General features: G+C 33.1%; 1 protein-coding gene across 1 annotated transcript in view; it reads left to right on the forward strand.

The window, feature by feature from the left end:
* Nucleotides 1–10,177, forward strand: part of LOC126881519 (syntenin-1-like) — an 83,431-nt gene extending 73,254 nt beyond the window's left edge. The window contains exon 5 of the mRNA XM_050645821.1: nucleotides 8,077–10,177. Within this exon, the coding sequence (XP_050501778.1) occupies nucleotides 8,077–8,131 (55 nt within the window). The 3' untranslated portion in view covers nucleotides 8,132–10,177. The remainder of the gene's footprint in view (nucleotides 1–8,076) is intronic.
* The last annotated feature ends 5,888 nt before the right edge of the window (nucleotides 10,178–16,065 follow it).

Consider the following 16,065-nt stretch of genomic DNA (forward strand, 5'->3'; position numbering starts at 1 on the left):
ATCGTTATAGTAATGGTTAAATTGCTTTGTTGCCAGAATGTTAAAACAATCAGTAAAATTACATTTACATAGATTCTAATTTTGATGACCTATAAATTAAAACATCAAAAACTGTTCAAGTATATGCTTAAAATTACAATAACGTTGTTAAGTGAGGTTATGTTTAAATAACGATAACGAAGACACGAAAAACCTACTTGACAGGCTGCAAAAACTCTGCTTTTTAACGTTGCCGTAATTGTTATGCTTAAAGTTAACCATAGCGGAGCCAAAATCAGCGGTTATTTAAAGAGGTGCAAAATCTCTCTATTAGGGAACTTGCATAAAATTTTACTTCGAAAAACTTCGAAGAACTTCGAAAAAAATGTTATAAATCACAACAGAACATAATTTAAAACATGTATCAAAGATAAAAAAAGTTTTGTTTCTTTTCCGTTTGGCCCCTAAAGACGATTAATACCAGCCAGCCCAAAACGCGTCGTGACGTCATCGGGCTATATGTTTACATTCTGAACCAACAAATTAAACAAAATTGTATATAATTTTAAATTAGACATTATAAACGTCAGTAGAAAATGCAGTTATGTGACGTTACAAGTGTTTTTGATTGTTTAAACTATTTACAGAAAATTTGTACTTTTACAAAACGGTTTTATTTTCCATAGTAAACCTTCTTTCCTTTCCTTCAATAACTATATCAAACTCCAATCTCAACAAACTGGTATATATTATTACAATGACATACGATAAATGTCATTAGAATATAAATATTTTTCCTTTATTTCGCGACGACGAGCTGGCCAAATACCCAAGTAGGTGGAGGCCAATAAAGTAAAGAAGAACCAGAAGAATATACCTAAATATAACCATAAACGGAACCATATAGTTAAACTATGTGACGTCACAGGCCGTTTGAACTATTTTAAAATACAGAAGACTTTAAATTTGTACTTAAGTTATTATGAGTTTTTGAAGCGTGAAATTTTGGAAATCTCATTTTTATACAAAATTGAACATTATTATGAAAAAAAAAATGTGCAAGTTCCCTATTATACAAATAACAGATACTAGACAAAGGACAAACAGTTTAAAATAATTATTCGTGAGGATATGGGCAACGGCAGAAGACAGAGTGACTGTGTCCCTTTCTGTATCTTTTTCCTTTGTTAACGTTTTTGATGGTTTCATCCATGATTGAATTGAAGAGCATAGGGCTCAATGAGTCCCCTGTCTTATTCTGCTGTCTGTCTATTGCTTCTGTAAGTTGTCCATCTACTGCGACATTTTTTGTTGTTTTGGATGACTTTTCCAATAGTTTTTATGATATTAAAGGGACTTCTCTGCTTAGTGGTAATCATTAAGAAGGCGAGATTGAGGATCCCATGTTTCAAATGAATGAAGATTATCGGCAACCACTCCTCACCGAAGAAGAAATTAGATAAGCCATCGTAACACTGAAAAATAATAAAGCCCCCGGTTCGGATAATCTCCCTGCCGAACTTTTCAAAAACGGCGGCGACACCCTCCTGAAACACATGCATAAACTGATAACTGCAATCTGACAACAGAAAGAAACACCCACAGACTGGAAGTTAGGTGTACTGTGTCCTCTACACAAAAAGGGAGACATGATGGTGTGTGATAATTATAGAGGCATCACTCTACTCAATATGGCATATAAAGTGTTGTCCAACGTATTGTACAAAAGACTCCTCCCCTATGCCGAACAAATAGTGGAAGGATATCAGTGCGGTTTCCGTCCTAATAAATCAACAACGAACCAGATATTTGCAGTGAGGCAGATCCTTGAAAAAACCCTAGAGTTCGGCGTCGACACCCACCACATATTCGTTCATACACAACTCGTCAACACCACGGAGCCGACACCACTTCAAAGCCGCATACGACTCCGTTAATAGAAATAAATTTCTACTTGCTATGGTAGAATTTCGAATACCGTTTCATCTTGTCCAATTAACTGAACTTACACTCACAGGTGCAGATAGCATGGTAAAAATCCAAAACGATCTCTCAAGACCCTTCCATTGCAAAAATGGACTAAGACTATAAGACTAGATGGACTATCGTGTCTCTTATTTAACCTGGCATTAGAAGAAATTATTCGAGAGTCACAGATTACTACGAATGGTACTATCTTTAACAAATCAGTACAAATTGTCGGATACGCACATGACATAGACATCATAGGTAGGTCCACAGAATCTCTGACTGAAACATTTCGGTCGTTAAGAGCATCTGCCAGAGAATGGGACTAAATATAAATGTTCAAAAGACCAAATATATGTGTTGCACTAGGTCAAGCAACCCGACACCTACAAGAATAATAATTGATGACCTAGAACTGGAAGGTGTCGACACCTTCATATAGAGACACCTTAGGCTCGCTGCTAACTAAAGATAACAATGCCAGTGAAGAAATTAAAAGAAGAATAGTGCTCGTCAATAAGTGTTACTATGGCTTAAGAAGACAGCTGGCCTCAAAAATGCCTAGAAAAATTAAACTGACTGTATACAAAACTTACACTTACAAAGAATGACTAAGAACTGCTCAAACGTTTTGAGCGAAAAATACTAAGACGAATATATGGAGGCATAAAAGAACAAGGTTTGTGGCGTAGGCGTTACAACTTTGAGTTGTATAGAAGTTTTGGAGAACCTGACGTTGTAAAATTCATTAAGGTAGCACGCCTTAGATGGATAGGTCATGTAATCAGACGAGAGGAAGATGCCATAGTCAGAAAAGTTTCTGACCGAAGAGTGCCGATAGGACAACGAACAAGAGGAGACTTAGGTACCAAGACAACCTAGAAAATGATTTGAAATCTATTGGAATTAGAGCATGGAGAAGAGTTGCCAGAGACAGGGGCGAATGGAGGATTGTTCTTAAGAAGGCTTTGGCTCATAAAGAGCTGTAACGCCACTGATGATGAAGGGGACTTCTCTATTATACAGAAGATGTATTAAATTTTTGAGTCTTCCAGTTCTTATAAAGTTTTAGGTGTAAGTTTTAGGGTAGTATTTAATAAGTTTATACCTCTGTAGTTTTCCTTTAGTTCCCTCCTTATACATTCTTCCGGTAATTACATTATCTACTTCAAACTTGTATCTCAGGCTTGTTTTAGATACCGAAATCATCATCTTGAAAGAATTGGCTGTTCAATTAAATAGGCGTAAATGTCTTGCAGATTTAATTGTTTCTACCATTTTATATTGTTTTATTTTACTCCATTTCTTATCATTTCGTATTGAATAGAAGGGCACTTCATATTATATCACCCATGTTACCGGTTAGATTTTGCAATTGCCATTTCTGCTTATTAGTCAACAGCTTAATCGTAACATAATTTTCAACTTTATATAAACCAGCTTATACCTTATAAGCTTCGATAGTAATGTTATACATTCTTCTTCTTAAGGTGCCTTCTCCATTACTGAAGATTGGAGCATTTTCTTCTTCCTGAACATCTTTTTCCTTTTACTTTCCCTTCCATTATGCGCCGTAGAAAGTTTTAATTTTCTCGTCTGTAAGTATGTCCTAGATAACTCCTGATTTTTCTGTTTTTTACAATATTTAGGAGTTCTCCCTCAGTCCACATTCTTCTCAGCACCTCGTTGTTGATCACGTGCTCTGTCCAAGAGATGTTCAGCATTCTTCGAAAATCCCACATCTCAAAGGCCTCATACTTGTAATTCCAAGAGTCCATGTTTCCACTGTGTATAGCAATATGGAATAAATGAATGTTTTTACGAATTGTTATGGGATCTCTAACGATAAGGTAGAGTTAATTAGGAATTTTTTCATTCTTTGAAAAGCGGACCTAGCATACATACGCTTAGACCGGGTAGTATCGTCGCGTCGCCCCCGCTAGCGAAATTATTCCGATTCGATTTTTTTGCACAAACTTATTCAAAAAGAGGTCCTTATAACATATACACAGGATGCCGAGCGGTGTCGTGGTCGAAAAATTGTTTAAACAATTTTTTTAAGCAAAGGACATCGCACACATCTTATGGAAAATATAATGTCACTCAAATTCAATAAAATTTATACCAAGAGATTCGTTTTAAATTAACGATCAAATCTTATCATTGCGCCAACTCTCTATTTTCAAAAATAAGAGCAGAAATTGATATAAATAAATCTGAAATCAAATGGGTAGGTACATAAGTTAGAGAGAGAAAAAATATTTTAAAATACCCAGATTTTCGGTACTCCATAAATCAGCGGATTAGTTTCACTAATCCGCTTAGGTCCAGCGGGATTTAAGCTGTTATGAATAGCACTCAGAGCAATAATGATTGTAAACTAACATTTTATGGACTCCAAAAATGTGATTTCGATAAACTTTAATTGCAATTTGCGCCGTAATTAATCATAATTAAGAGTTGGCGCAATGATAAGAATTGATCGTTATATTAAAACGAATCTTATCGTATAAATTTTATTGAATTTGAGTGACATTATATTTTCCATAAGATGTGTGCGATGTCCTTTACAAAATTAATTTTTTTACTTCGAACAATTTTTTTTAAATAATTTGGGACATTCTGAGCAAAAAAGGTCACTTGTGATTTTTCTCTAAAATTGATTGTTGTCCAGTTATACGCGATTTAAAATTTGAAAAATGCGAAAATGGCCATATAACTCGACAACAATCAATTTTAGAGAAAAATCACAAGAGACCTTTTTGCTCAGAATTATCCAAATTATATAAAAAAAATGGTTCGTAATGAAAAAATTATTTTTGTGAATTTGTTTAAAAAAAAATGTTTAAACAATTTTTCCCCCACGACACCGTCCGGCACCCTGTGGATGTGTTATAAGGACCTCTTTTTGATTAAGTTTGTGCAAAAAAATCTAATCGAAATAGTTTCGCTAACGGGGGCGACGATACAGTTGGACTATAGCGCTAATTGTTAATAATTAAACATATGGTTCTTTTCATGAGGATTTTTCAGTGCGTCACAAATGATAGAAAAAAAGGTAAGTCCGTGATAATATACATTTATAACATTTATTCTAACTTGACATTTTAGTTAAATCTGACAGTTGTCAAATTTCATTTACAATTGGGCATAAAAACAAATCAATTGTCTTTATTGCATTTATAAAACGGTATTTTCTTTGATTTGTATAGTCTTATAAATTGTACATATTATATTCGTAGATATTTATTATATAATTATTAAATAAATTTTTTTCTATTATAGCACCATCTATCGACAACTAGAATAATCACCGAACTAGAATAATTACCAAAGTAATCACCGACGTGCCTTTGTTTCTGTCATATACAATTTAATGCGTTAGAAAGAAATCGAAAAACTGTGACGCACTGAAAAATGCTCATGAGAAAAAGCATAGCAGCATTTTAATGAAGAAATAATGACAAAAATCTCTTCAGGACCTCGAAGAATGGCTTTGAAACTTGATTTGGTCACTTTTTGAATTTCATAATAATAATTTTTAATCGAGTTATTAAGACTTAAAAATGGCCATTTTCGCATTTTTCAAATTTTTAATCGCATATAACTCGACAAAAATCAATTTTAGTGAAAAATGAGACGAGATCTTTTTTGCTCAGAATGACCCAAATTATCTAAAAAAATATTGTTCTAAATGAAAAAATTATTTTTGTGAATTTGTTTAAAAAAATTGTTAAACAATTTTTCGACCACGGCACTGCCCGGCACTCTGTGGATATGTTATAAGAACCTCTTTTTGAGTAAGTTTGTGCAAAAAAATCGAATCTGAATAATTTCGCCAACGGGGGCGACGATACTGCCCGGTCTATCTATACGAGCAGGTATTTCGACCTCGTTGTCAATATCGTTTGTTATCCAGCAACCAAGATACTGGAATCTTTGTACGGGTTCTATCTGTTATAAGTACGAATATTAATGTCGGCATTTGGTGCACGTGTAACAGCCATTACTTTTGTTTTATATTCATATTTTTATATGTTTGGGTTTATATTCAGCCCCAAGCTATTTCCCTCTCTGGTTATGACATTCAAAAGTCGTTGCAATCCCTCAGCATTATACGCAATAATGACGGTGTCGTTTGCGTTACTTAAGTTTTTTACGTATTCTCCGTTAATTTTTATTCCTTCTTCGATATTTTTTAGGGCATTTTGAAAGATTGTTTCGAATATATTAAATAATATTGGAGAAAGTATACAGCCCTGACGAACTCCTCTTTTTATTACCAGAGAACGGCAGTTCTCGCCAGCGGCGCACACCTACACGCGACACTATATATACACGAAATTTTCGATTTTCTAAATCTGAATGAATTGAAAATTGGGCCAACTCCCATCTTAAAGTTCAGGAAAAGACTCACCCATTCATATGTCAACCATCCATTTTGGTCCAAGGGTGTAGATTTTACGGACCTTCCTATTTAGGGTCTGTTTTTCGTTCTCATCCCCAAAACTTCCAAAAACTTCGAAAATTTAACTCCGACCTTTGCGGCTTCTAATATAAGCGATCATTACCTTTCCAACGCATGTCCAATTTTGAAAATCCGTTCAAAAGTTACCGAGCTCAGAAATATGAGTCAATTTTTATTTAAAAAGGGAAAATGTTTGTGGATATGTATGTATGCATGTATGTATGTGTGTGGAAAAGTTAAACCGATCTGAATTTTTTTTCTGTGTTTGAAGAGGGGGTGAGAGCCGATTCAGAACCGGTGTAGTTTGTGGGTTTTGACTACCCATAAGCCAGCTATAGGACTTGGTAGGTACAAAACGGCATATTTTTTGGCGGTATATATCTTCGGTCCAAGAAGAGACATGAGAACAGTAAATACACCAAATCAATAGCGTCGAGTTAAGCTTTCAAATGGTGTCTAAGCTGTCAGGATCAGACATACACACGGCTCAGTATAGCCGAAAAACTGAAAAACTAAACTTTGAAAATTTTGGTTTTTCGACAATTACTCAAAATTTCAACCTACGAATTACGCCAATAACTTAGCGTTTGTAGAAGGACTCAAGACGAATCTAACGATGTATACCTTGTATCCGGGAAAATTCGAATTTTTAAGTTATAGGATTCATAAGTATGATCAAATCTATTTCTTATGGGAAAAACGGTTTTTCAAGCTCAATAATTCCTGTAATAGCTTCAGTTATCATACTTGACCTTATATGCATAAGATACTACTTGTCAATACGTTTCAAACTCATGTTTAGTGAACAAAATCGGTTAAGCCGTTTAGAAGTTATTAAGCTACAAAAGTATAATCCAATTAACGATTATTCCCTAAATGGTTTATGCAGTTGTAGCGGTCACGACGCTAATTTGATCTGGCAACGGGCAATCCGAGTTCATTTACCGGCCATCCCAATATTTTTTTTCAATCTATTTCGAATAGAAAAAAAATCTAGAGTACATTCGATGGACACTAGATCATTTGGGAGATAATGCGACAAAGGCGACCATTTATAAAGCTTAACGTGTCATCGAGAAACATTGCATTTAACTTTATACATTTAATTTATAAATAACTTTGAAAAACTCCTGATACAAGAATAAAAAACCGCTAAACGCCGTAAAAATGAGTGGCGCATACAATATTCCAGCTGCAAAAGATCTGATATGAATATTTCGTGGCGCGAAAATGTATTTTCATTTTGATGCAAAACAAAATTCTAGTTTTATTTTAAAATATTTTTTCATATTTGCTAAACTTGAAGTAAACGCGCCACAAAAGAGTTTCAAAATTCAAACTGTATCAAAGTTACTCTTTTGTGGCGCGTTTTACTTCAAATTGGGCAAATATTATGAAAAAATCTTTTAAAATAAAACTAGAATTTTGTTTTGCATCAAAATGAAAATACATTTTCGCGCCACGTAATATTCATATCAGATCTTTTGTAGCTGGAATATTGTATGCGCCACTCATTTTTACGGCGTTTAGTGGTTTTTTATTCTTGTTAACATTTACACTACATATTTTGTATTTTTCTTAACATGATATTACAAAAAATATAAAATAAACTTTCTGACAGTTTCAAGTTTACTTATTTTTACCATTATTTTTTTTTTCAGAATGAAGGGTTCACTACTGAAGGATTTGATGGACCACTCAATACCCACATTGTAATTATTTCCATCCATTTCGATATATAAGCACCATATGGCAATCTTAATATCTAGAATAGTATATATTTGTATTTCCTTATATTATTATGTTCATAGATCTATTTTTTATTGTTTATATTTTAATCCGACATGCATTTATTATGATATATTCCAGCGATACTTAAAAAGTTACACACATATTTGATCAAATTTGTGTGAGACGGAAGTAAAAAAAATAAATTGGAACTTACTATGTCAAATTTAGTTAAACTTTCTTTTGAAAACTATCTGCACAATTTCGCTACAGCTTTTGTTTTTTACTGTAGTCTGTATTACATGATATTCATAGCCCATTCTCGACTGAAAGCACATAAATCTGTGCACAATGGACATATCTGTAGGTTCTATTGGCTCTAATATATTACTAATAAAACAAACTCATACATTGCTTGCTTGTTTGATTAAAATTAACTTTTAAGAAATGCACTAACAAAAATTTAATTTTTGAGAATTCTGCTGAGCTTTATAAGTTTGATGTTTTATTTACTAATTGTGCTTTTACAAACATTATTTGAAACATTGTGCTTACAATACATTTGAAAAGCTTAATTTTTTGTATAATATAGCGTTCCTTAATACAACATAAACAGAATATTGTTAACGTCATTTAATTCTGAAATTATAATCCGGCTCAAAGGACCAAAAAAAATCGAATGATTTTCTTTTTCCATGTAGATTATATATAACAAAATTAGGTAAAGAACATGTCTCAACATTGTATCAAGATTGTGATGTCTTAAAATTTCAAGATTTTCATAAATCACATTTTAAATTATGAAGTTTTAAAAATATCTGAAATATATGTTTTTATGTGGCTAATAATTAGTCTGTAATATGTATTGATCAGTAAGAATCTACACTTTACTTTCTTCATTTTTTTTAACAATGATTTTGATATACCCTATTCCACGAATATACGACTGTTTTGGATGATCGCGACAACGATTATTTAACTTTTCGAAATATGAAGAACGAAAGTACATTGCAAATTACATTGTTGTTTATTAGAATAATTAGTAGAGCAATTTACATTCGTACTTCTTATGTTGCACACTAAAATATTCTTTGTCGCGATAACCCAAAACAGTCGTTTATTCGTGGAATAGACTATGCATGATTATCTTATTCCATAGTAAAATTATGTGAAAATTAATTTTTTAATTTTATATTTCTCCTTTTGTTATAATAGTGCGAACGATAGGTTATTTAGTTGATCCATGCTTTGTTTTTAAACCAAGAGGAGTAAACTAAAAAGACAGATTCACACCCAAGAAAGTCACCAGAAAAATCACCAAATACATCTTTTTTGTTGATCTTATCGGCCTTCGACGGTAATCCATAAATATATTATACTAATACGCCGCTAAAAAGTTCTAAAAACAACAACTGTGTTTTATATAAAAGCAGACTAAAATTCTAAAAATTAAAGGAATAACGCAGAAAACAAAAAAATCGCTGATATAACTTAATTAACTTATAAAATACTGTCAAAATTTCGTAAATGTCATTAGTGTCAAAATTGCATAACAGTGGAGTAAACTTGCCTGAGGTTGGACCATTTGCAAACAAGTATTACGGCGCGGTAAATTTAAATTACTCCTCCTGTTTTAAACACAGACTATAGACCTTGATTGCATAATTTTTAAAAATTGTGAATAATCTCAGTTATGACAAAAAATGTCGTTTCCTTTTATTTGAATGTATATTCCCGTCTTCATTGGTCTAGAACTCATATACTATTATAATAAACTCACCATTTTTTGTAGTTATCAATGTTAAACTGCCTCATATAGACACATATAGTTTATTTTTCTCGCTGTATTATAATAGAGTTATATAGTTACGTTTAAAATATTTAGCTTTTTGTATTCCTTAAAGTAGAATATGTTATATGAATATTGGACCTAACGTTAAAACAATATTTATGCACACCAAAGAATCTTGGTTTTGTGATTTATCTGTGCCAGATAATAACGTTTAGATTTTAATAAATATTTTAGACTTAAAACTGGTTTTTATTTATTTAACATATGAAGGGTTTGGAATAAAAAAGGTATAAGTCCATTGAACCTTGTTTTGAGATAATTGGACTTAAAGTTATTTCATCACTGTAAATTACTAAAATAATTTAGGTAAACTATGATGCTTACATAAATTTTGTAAGGAGCTTATTTTTTGGTTCCAAATGTAAAAATAAAAAAAAGTAGAAAAAAAAATTTTTTTTATTGAAAAAAAAATGTACTTATACCGTTTTTATTCTAAATAAAAGTACATATTTCAAAATTAAACTGTTTATTTCCAGACTGGTATGAATAACATTTTATTCATTATCAGAGGATAATGTTGTATTATCATCATCATCAGGAAATTCAGAAAACTCTGGTGCTTCTCTAAATTGAATATTTTATTCTTCTTTTATTTTTCGCTGTATTCGATTCATACTGCAGCGCTGAATCGAAATAAATTCAAGAGGAGTTTCTAAAATCTTCCATTTTTTTTATGTTAATATTCGTGCAGTTATTTGTACTGCAAAATAATATAAGTTTGCTGTCAAAAGATGGGGACCAGAGGACATTATCTTACAAATGCACTGACAGAAAGAAAATTCCTCATCCAAGGTGGATTTAAAAAATAATGAAAAGAGCTCTTCGGTGCTATTATATTTAAAATACTGTATATCCCGAAATTTAATACCTACTGTGGTTGTCACAGTCTCGTTTGGGATCACTGACAATTTTATTAAGTTTTGAATAAGACAAAAAATCTTCTTGTCTCATGGAATGTACCAGGTGTCCCAATAAGAATGGCTCTCGGCCATATCTGAGGATCCGTTTATAGTACAGCTTTCAGAAAAAAATATTTTTGGCAAAAGTTACCTCGGAAAAAGCTTGGAAATAATTTTCATAATTATAGGTCCACCGCTAGAGGGCGTATTTAAATATCAAAAATTAAAAAATCAAAATTTTACAAAATTTACCTAATGAAAGGGCACTGGAAATCCAATCATCGTATTCTTCATAAAATTCTGCGCATATTTGATTTCACAAGGTTAAGTTTACCTTTGCAAATAAGAGGTGGGCGTGAGTGGAAACCTTCTTATGAAAAAATGGCTGTAAGTCCGGTTTTGCTAAATCGAATTTTGCATACTTGGTCTTGTTGAAAACAGCTCTTTTTCGTCAATGTAAGTGTCTTATTTTCGAAATAGCCTAATAAGTAATATGCAAGCTAGGGGGCGTTATTTAATTATTTTCCAGAAATCTAGTTTTCTTTGGAAAATATTAAATACAAGTATGCATTTTTAACCGTGTATTACGAAATTAGACCAAATGAGCAACATAATACCGAAAACCGTATGTCAATGCTTTTTTTCTATTTCGAGATGTCTTAAGAAATGTGTAAATTTTAAACATAATTGTTACTGTCACCGGTAAACGAGGTTAAGGAAAAGTAGTGTGCTATGGAAAAAACAAATAAATATTTTATAGATGTAAACGTATATAATTAATTAAAACAACAATAAGACAAGCAACACTATAAAATATAACTAAGAAATAAAAGCAACTACTTACTTTGTCTTAGTGACTGCCTAAATGTTCAAATTGTTGCCCATCATTTTCGATGCAAGCATTTACTCTTTCAAGAGTAGATTGAATAGCAACAGATTTAACTGTTTTAGACTTTTATTTATGGGGACGGATTAAAGACCTTGTTTTTGCCACTAGGCCCACTACTCGAGAAAACATGATCTAGAATCTAGAGAATACGAAGCGCCAGTCAAAGCATTGCGAAAGCAGAAATTGAGACTGCTGTTCAATCTACTCTTGAAAGAGTAAAAATGCTTGCATCGAAAATGATGGACAACAATTTGAACATTTAGGCAGTGACTAAAACTAAGTAAGTAGTTGCTTTTATTTCTTTGTTATATTTTATAGTGTTGCTTGTCTTATTGTTGTTTTAATTAATTATATACGTTTACATCTATAAAATATTTATTTGCTTTTTCCATAGCACAATACTTTTCCTTAACCTCATTTACCGGTGACAGTAACAATTATGTTTAAAATTTACACATTTCTTAAGATATCTCGAAATAGAAAAAAGGTATTGACATGCTGTTTTCGGTATTATGTTACCAATTTGGTCTTATTTCGTAATACATGATTAAAAATGCATACTTGTATTTAATATTTTCCAAAGAAAACTAGATTTCTGGAAAATAATTAAATAACGCCTCCTAGCTTGCATAATACTTATTAGGCTATTTCGAAAATAAGACACTTACATTGACGAAAAAGAGCTGTTTTCAACAAGACCAAGTATGCAAAATTCGATATAGCAGAACCGGACTTACAGCCATTTTTCCATAAGAAGGTTCCCACTCACCCCCACCTCCTATTTGCAGAGGTAGACTTAAACTTGTGGAATCAAATATGCGCAGAATTTTATGAAGAATACGATGATTGGATTTCCAGTGCCCTTTCATTAGGTAAATTTTGTAAAATTTTAATTTTTTAATTTTTGATATTCAATTACGCCTTCTAGCGGTGGACCCACAATTATAAAAATCATTTCCAGGCTTTTCCGGAGGCAACTTTTGTTATAAATATTTTTTTCTCAAATTAGTATTATAAACGGTTCCTGAGATATGGCTGAGAGCCATTCTTATTGGTACACCCGGTACAATAATACGCTTTGATGAGCTTTTTATCACATCTATCCAATGTTCAGGTAAAAATACTTGAGGATTTTTTCTTTCCGATTTTTCAATTAGTCCAAAAGCCCTATCGCATTCCATATAGGTGTGCCAAGGTTCAAGTTTATGACTAATATCTTCCATTTGAGTTGTTTTTACCAAAAACATGAATAATTTACAGATATTTTTATTCTTGTTTTGCCCACCACAAGAATTACTATAAACAATAAGCCTTTTTATGTTTGGTGGTAGCCTTGTGATAAACTAAAATATAAATGAGTAAAAATAGCACAATATTGCGATACTACCTCAAATAAACAATATCCAATTTCTTGAGAACCTCTTCCTGAAATACTTTCATTCCATACAAACATATATGAGGGATTCCACTGAGTAAATCATAAACACAAAAGTTATACCATAGCTGTCGTATAATAAGAATACCTTAGATGTGGTCAACAAGGGAGTAGGTAGGGTTTGTTGCAAATCGAAGTATACAACTATTTTACTATATCTTCTGACCCTTTATAACGCTCAATATCTGCATTCTTGCACCCCAACGCCTTTTGTGCTTTTCCATATTATGTAGATCACAAAATATTAAAAATGAAACACGTCTTAACAAGGCTCACAGTACTTACGTAATAAGTAATAAATTTCACTATGCTCGGAATCGCTTCGAATGGAAACGGTACAAGTAATACTTATACCTTTTTTATTCCAACACATTTTGAAGATTTCTTTAGTAGATTTTTCTACTAGCTCGTAGATGGCACTGTATGTTGCGTTTGAAGCTTATACCATAGATGAGGGGGTGTTATACCCTTATTATTCTAAAAATATAGAATATTAAATTTTATAATAATATGTACTTATCCCATATTTAAAAAAAGGCACTTATACCATTTTTATTCCAAACCCTTCATACAGTTTAGTCAGCGAGTCTTTACCCGTGCGTCATCATTTAAAGCATACGAAATAAAACGATGATAAAACGGAAATTGAAATTTACTAAACGCAACAGCAAGTGACAGTAAGTCACTTGCTGTTGCGTTTAGTAAATTTCAATTTCCGACTTATCATCGACTTATTTCGTATGCTTTAAATGATGACGCACGGGTAAAGACTCGCGGACTCAACTGTATATTGGTGTTCTGAAAAAAGTATTCGGAGTGTTACAGCGGGAGAAAACAAGTGGAGACTACGAACGTACGCCAAAATTAACCTCTTTTAAGTGCCGCAAGCGAAAGCAAAAGTGCATAACTGGGCGCGAGGATCTGTTTTGCCGCTTGCGAACATATCCGTCATACCATCATAATTCAGTTACTCCTCTACTCTTTTAATAGAAACAAATAAATGAGAATGATTCTAACGGCATTAAATCTTATGTAAAATGACTTACAGCTGTAATGTTATGATTTGTTCTTCTTTTCGTGGAAACATGACTCGGTCTCTTTTTCAAGGTGCATCTAGTAAGTTGTTCTATCGTTTTCGTGGGTTTCACACTAATCGTTTTCCTATTGGAAAACCGTCTCTCGCCATCTTTACCACTCTTGGTCGTTCGGCTTATATGACTGTTTCACTCTATTCTTTTATTTCTGATCCAGTCCTTGATGGTCTCCACCTTGCATCACCGTCGTATTCCTGTACTTCTAGCTCTGTCCCTATAGTTATAATATAAAATAACAAAAATAGTCGAAGACTTCTACAAAACCTTGTACAGCTCGCAAAGCCAGCCTAATGAATCAACAAAGGAGAACGTCAAAAGAAAAATAAAAAACGTGGGATCAGAAGTACTACCAAATATAAAGGGATTCGAAATAGAAAGAGCTTTAAAAGAACTAAAAAATATTAAAGATCCAAGACACGACGGTATAATTGCAGGGCTCTTGAAAACAAGTAAAACAGTAACAATCCCTGTACTAACAGAGCTATTTAATAGATGTCTCCATAACAGCAAGATCCCTAAAGACTTTAACGAAAGTCTAGTAATACTTTTACACAAAAAAGGGGACAAATGTGACCTACAGAATTATAGACCTATATCGTTGCTTAGTCAAGTATACAAACTATTTATGAGAATTATTAACAACCGGTTGACCTACAAAATGGACAGTTACCAACCAGTGGAACAGGCTGGCTTCCGCAAAGGATATAGTACATCAGACCATCTGCTGACAATGAGAACATTGAGAGAGAAGGCAAATGAATACCAACTACCCGTATTTCTTGCCTTCGTAGACTATGACATGGCGTTTGATAGTATCGAGATGTTAGCCATAGAACAAGCTATTGATAATTGTAGAATAGATTCCAGATATAGACAGCTAATACATAATATATATGAAATTGCAACTATGATAGTACAACTAGACGAAAATACAAATCCCATCCCCATTAAGAGAGGCGTGAGACAAGGAGACGTAATATCGCCAAAGCTTTTCAACCTAGCCCTAGAAGACGTCTTCAAAATTACAAATTGGTCAACCTATGGCATTAACGTTAATGGCAAGAAGCAAAACAACCTCAGATTCGCTGACGACATTGTGATTATAGCGAGCTCATTCGAGTAACTGCAAATTATGATGGAGGAACTCGCAGGCAGCTACCAATACGTCGGCCTGAAAATAAACATGAGAAAAACGAAAATAATGACAAACACAGATGACTCCAGACGTATAAATAATGACAAACACAGATGACCCCAGACCCCAGACAGATAAATGGCAGTGAGATAGAAAAATTCCAGGAATTTATCTACCTAGGCCAAATCCTGAAACTTAACAAAGAGAACCAAAGTGCGGGAATTACTAGGAGAGCAAGACTAGCATGGGCAGGATTTGGAAAACTTAGTTGGATACTTAAGAACCGCAAAATACCCCAATACTTGAGGAGAAAAGTGTTCAACCAGTGCATCCTTCCTATCATGACATATGGATGTCAAACCTGGACACTACCAAGGCAAATATGAATAAACTAGCCCCAATAGAAAGAGAAATGTTAAGTATACGACTGTCAGATAAAAGAGGAACGACTGGGTAAGATCAAAAACAAAAGTCGAGGACATAACAACAAAAGTTGCCAAACTTAAATGGAGCTTCGCAGGCCACACTGCTAGACAAAAAGACCAACGTTGGAATGCAACGATACAACATTGGAGAGCTTACCAAAGTAAACGACCGAGAGGAAGACCACAGATGAGA

The sequence above is a fragment of the Diabrotica virgifera genome, chromosome 3, assembly GCF_917563875.1.
Source record: "Diabrotica virgifera virgifera chromosome 3, PGI_DIABVI_V3a".
In the NCBI taxonomy this organism is placed as follows: Eukaryota; Metazoa; Arthropoda; class Insecta; order Coleoptera; family Chrysomelidae; genus Diabrotica; species Diabrotica virgifera.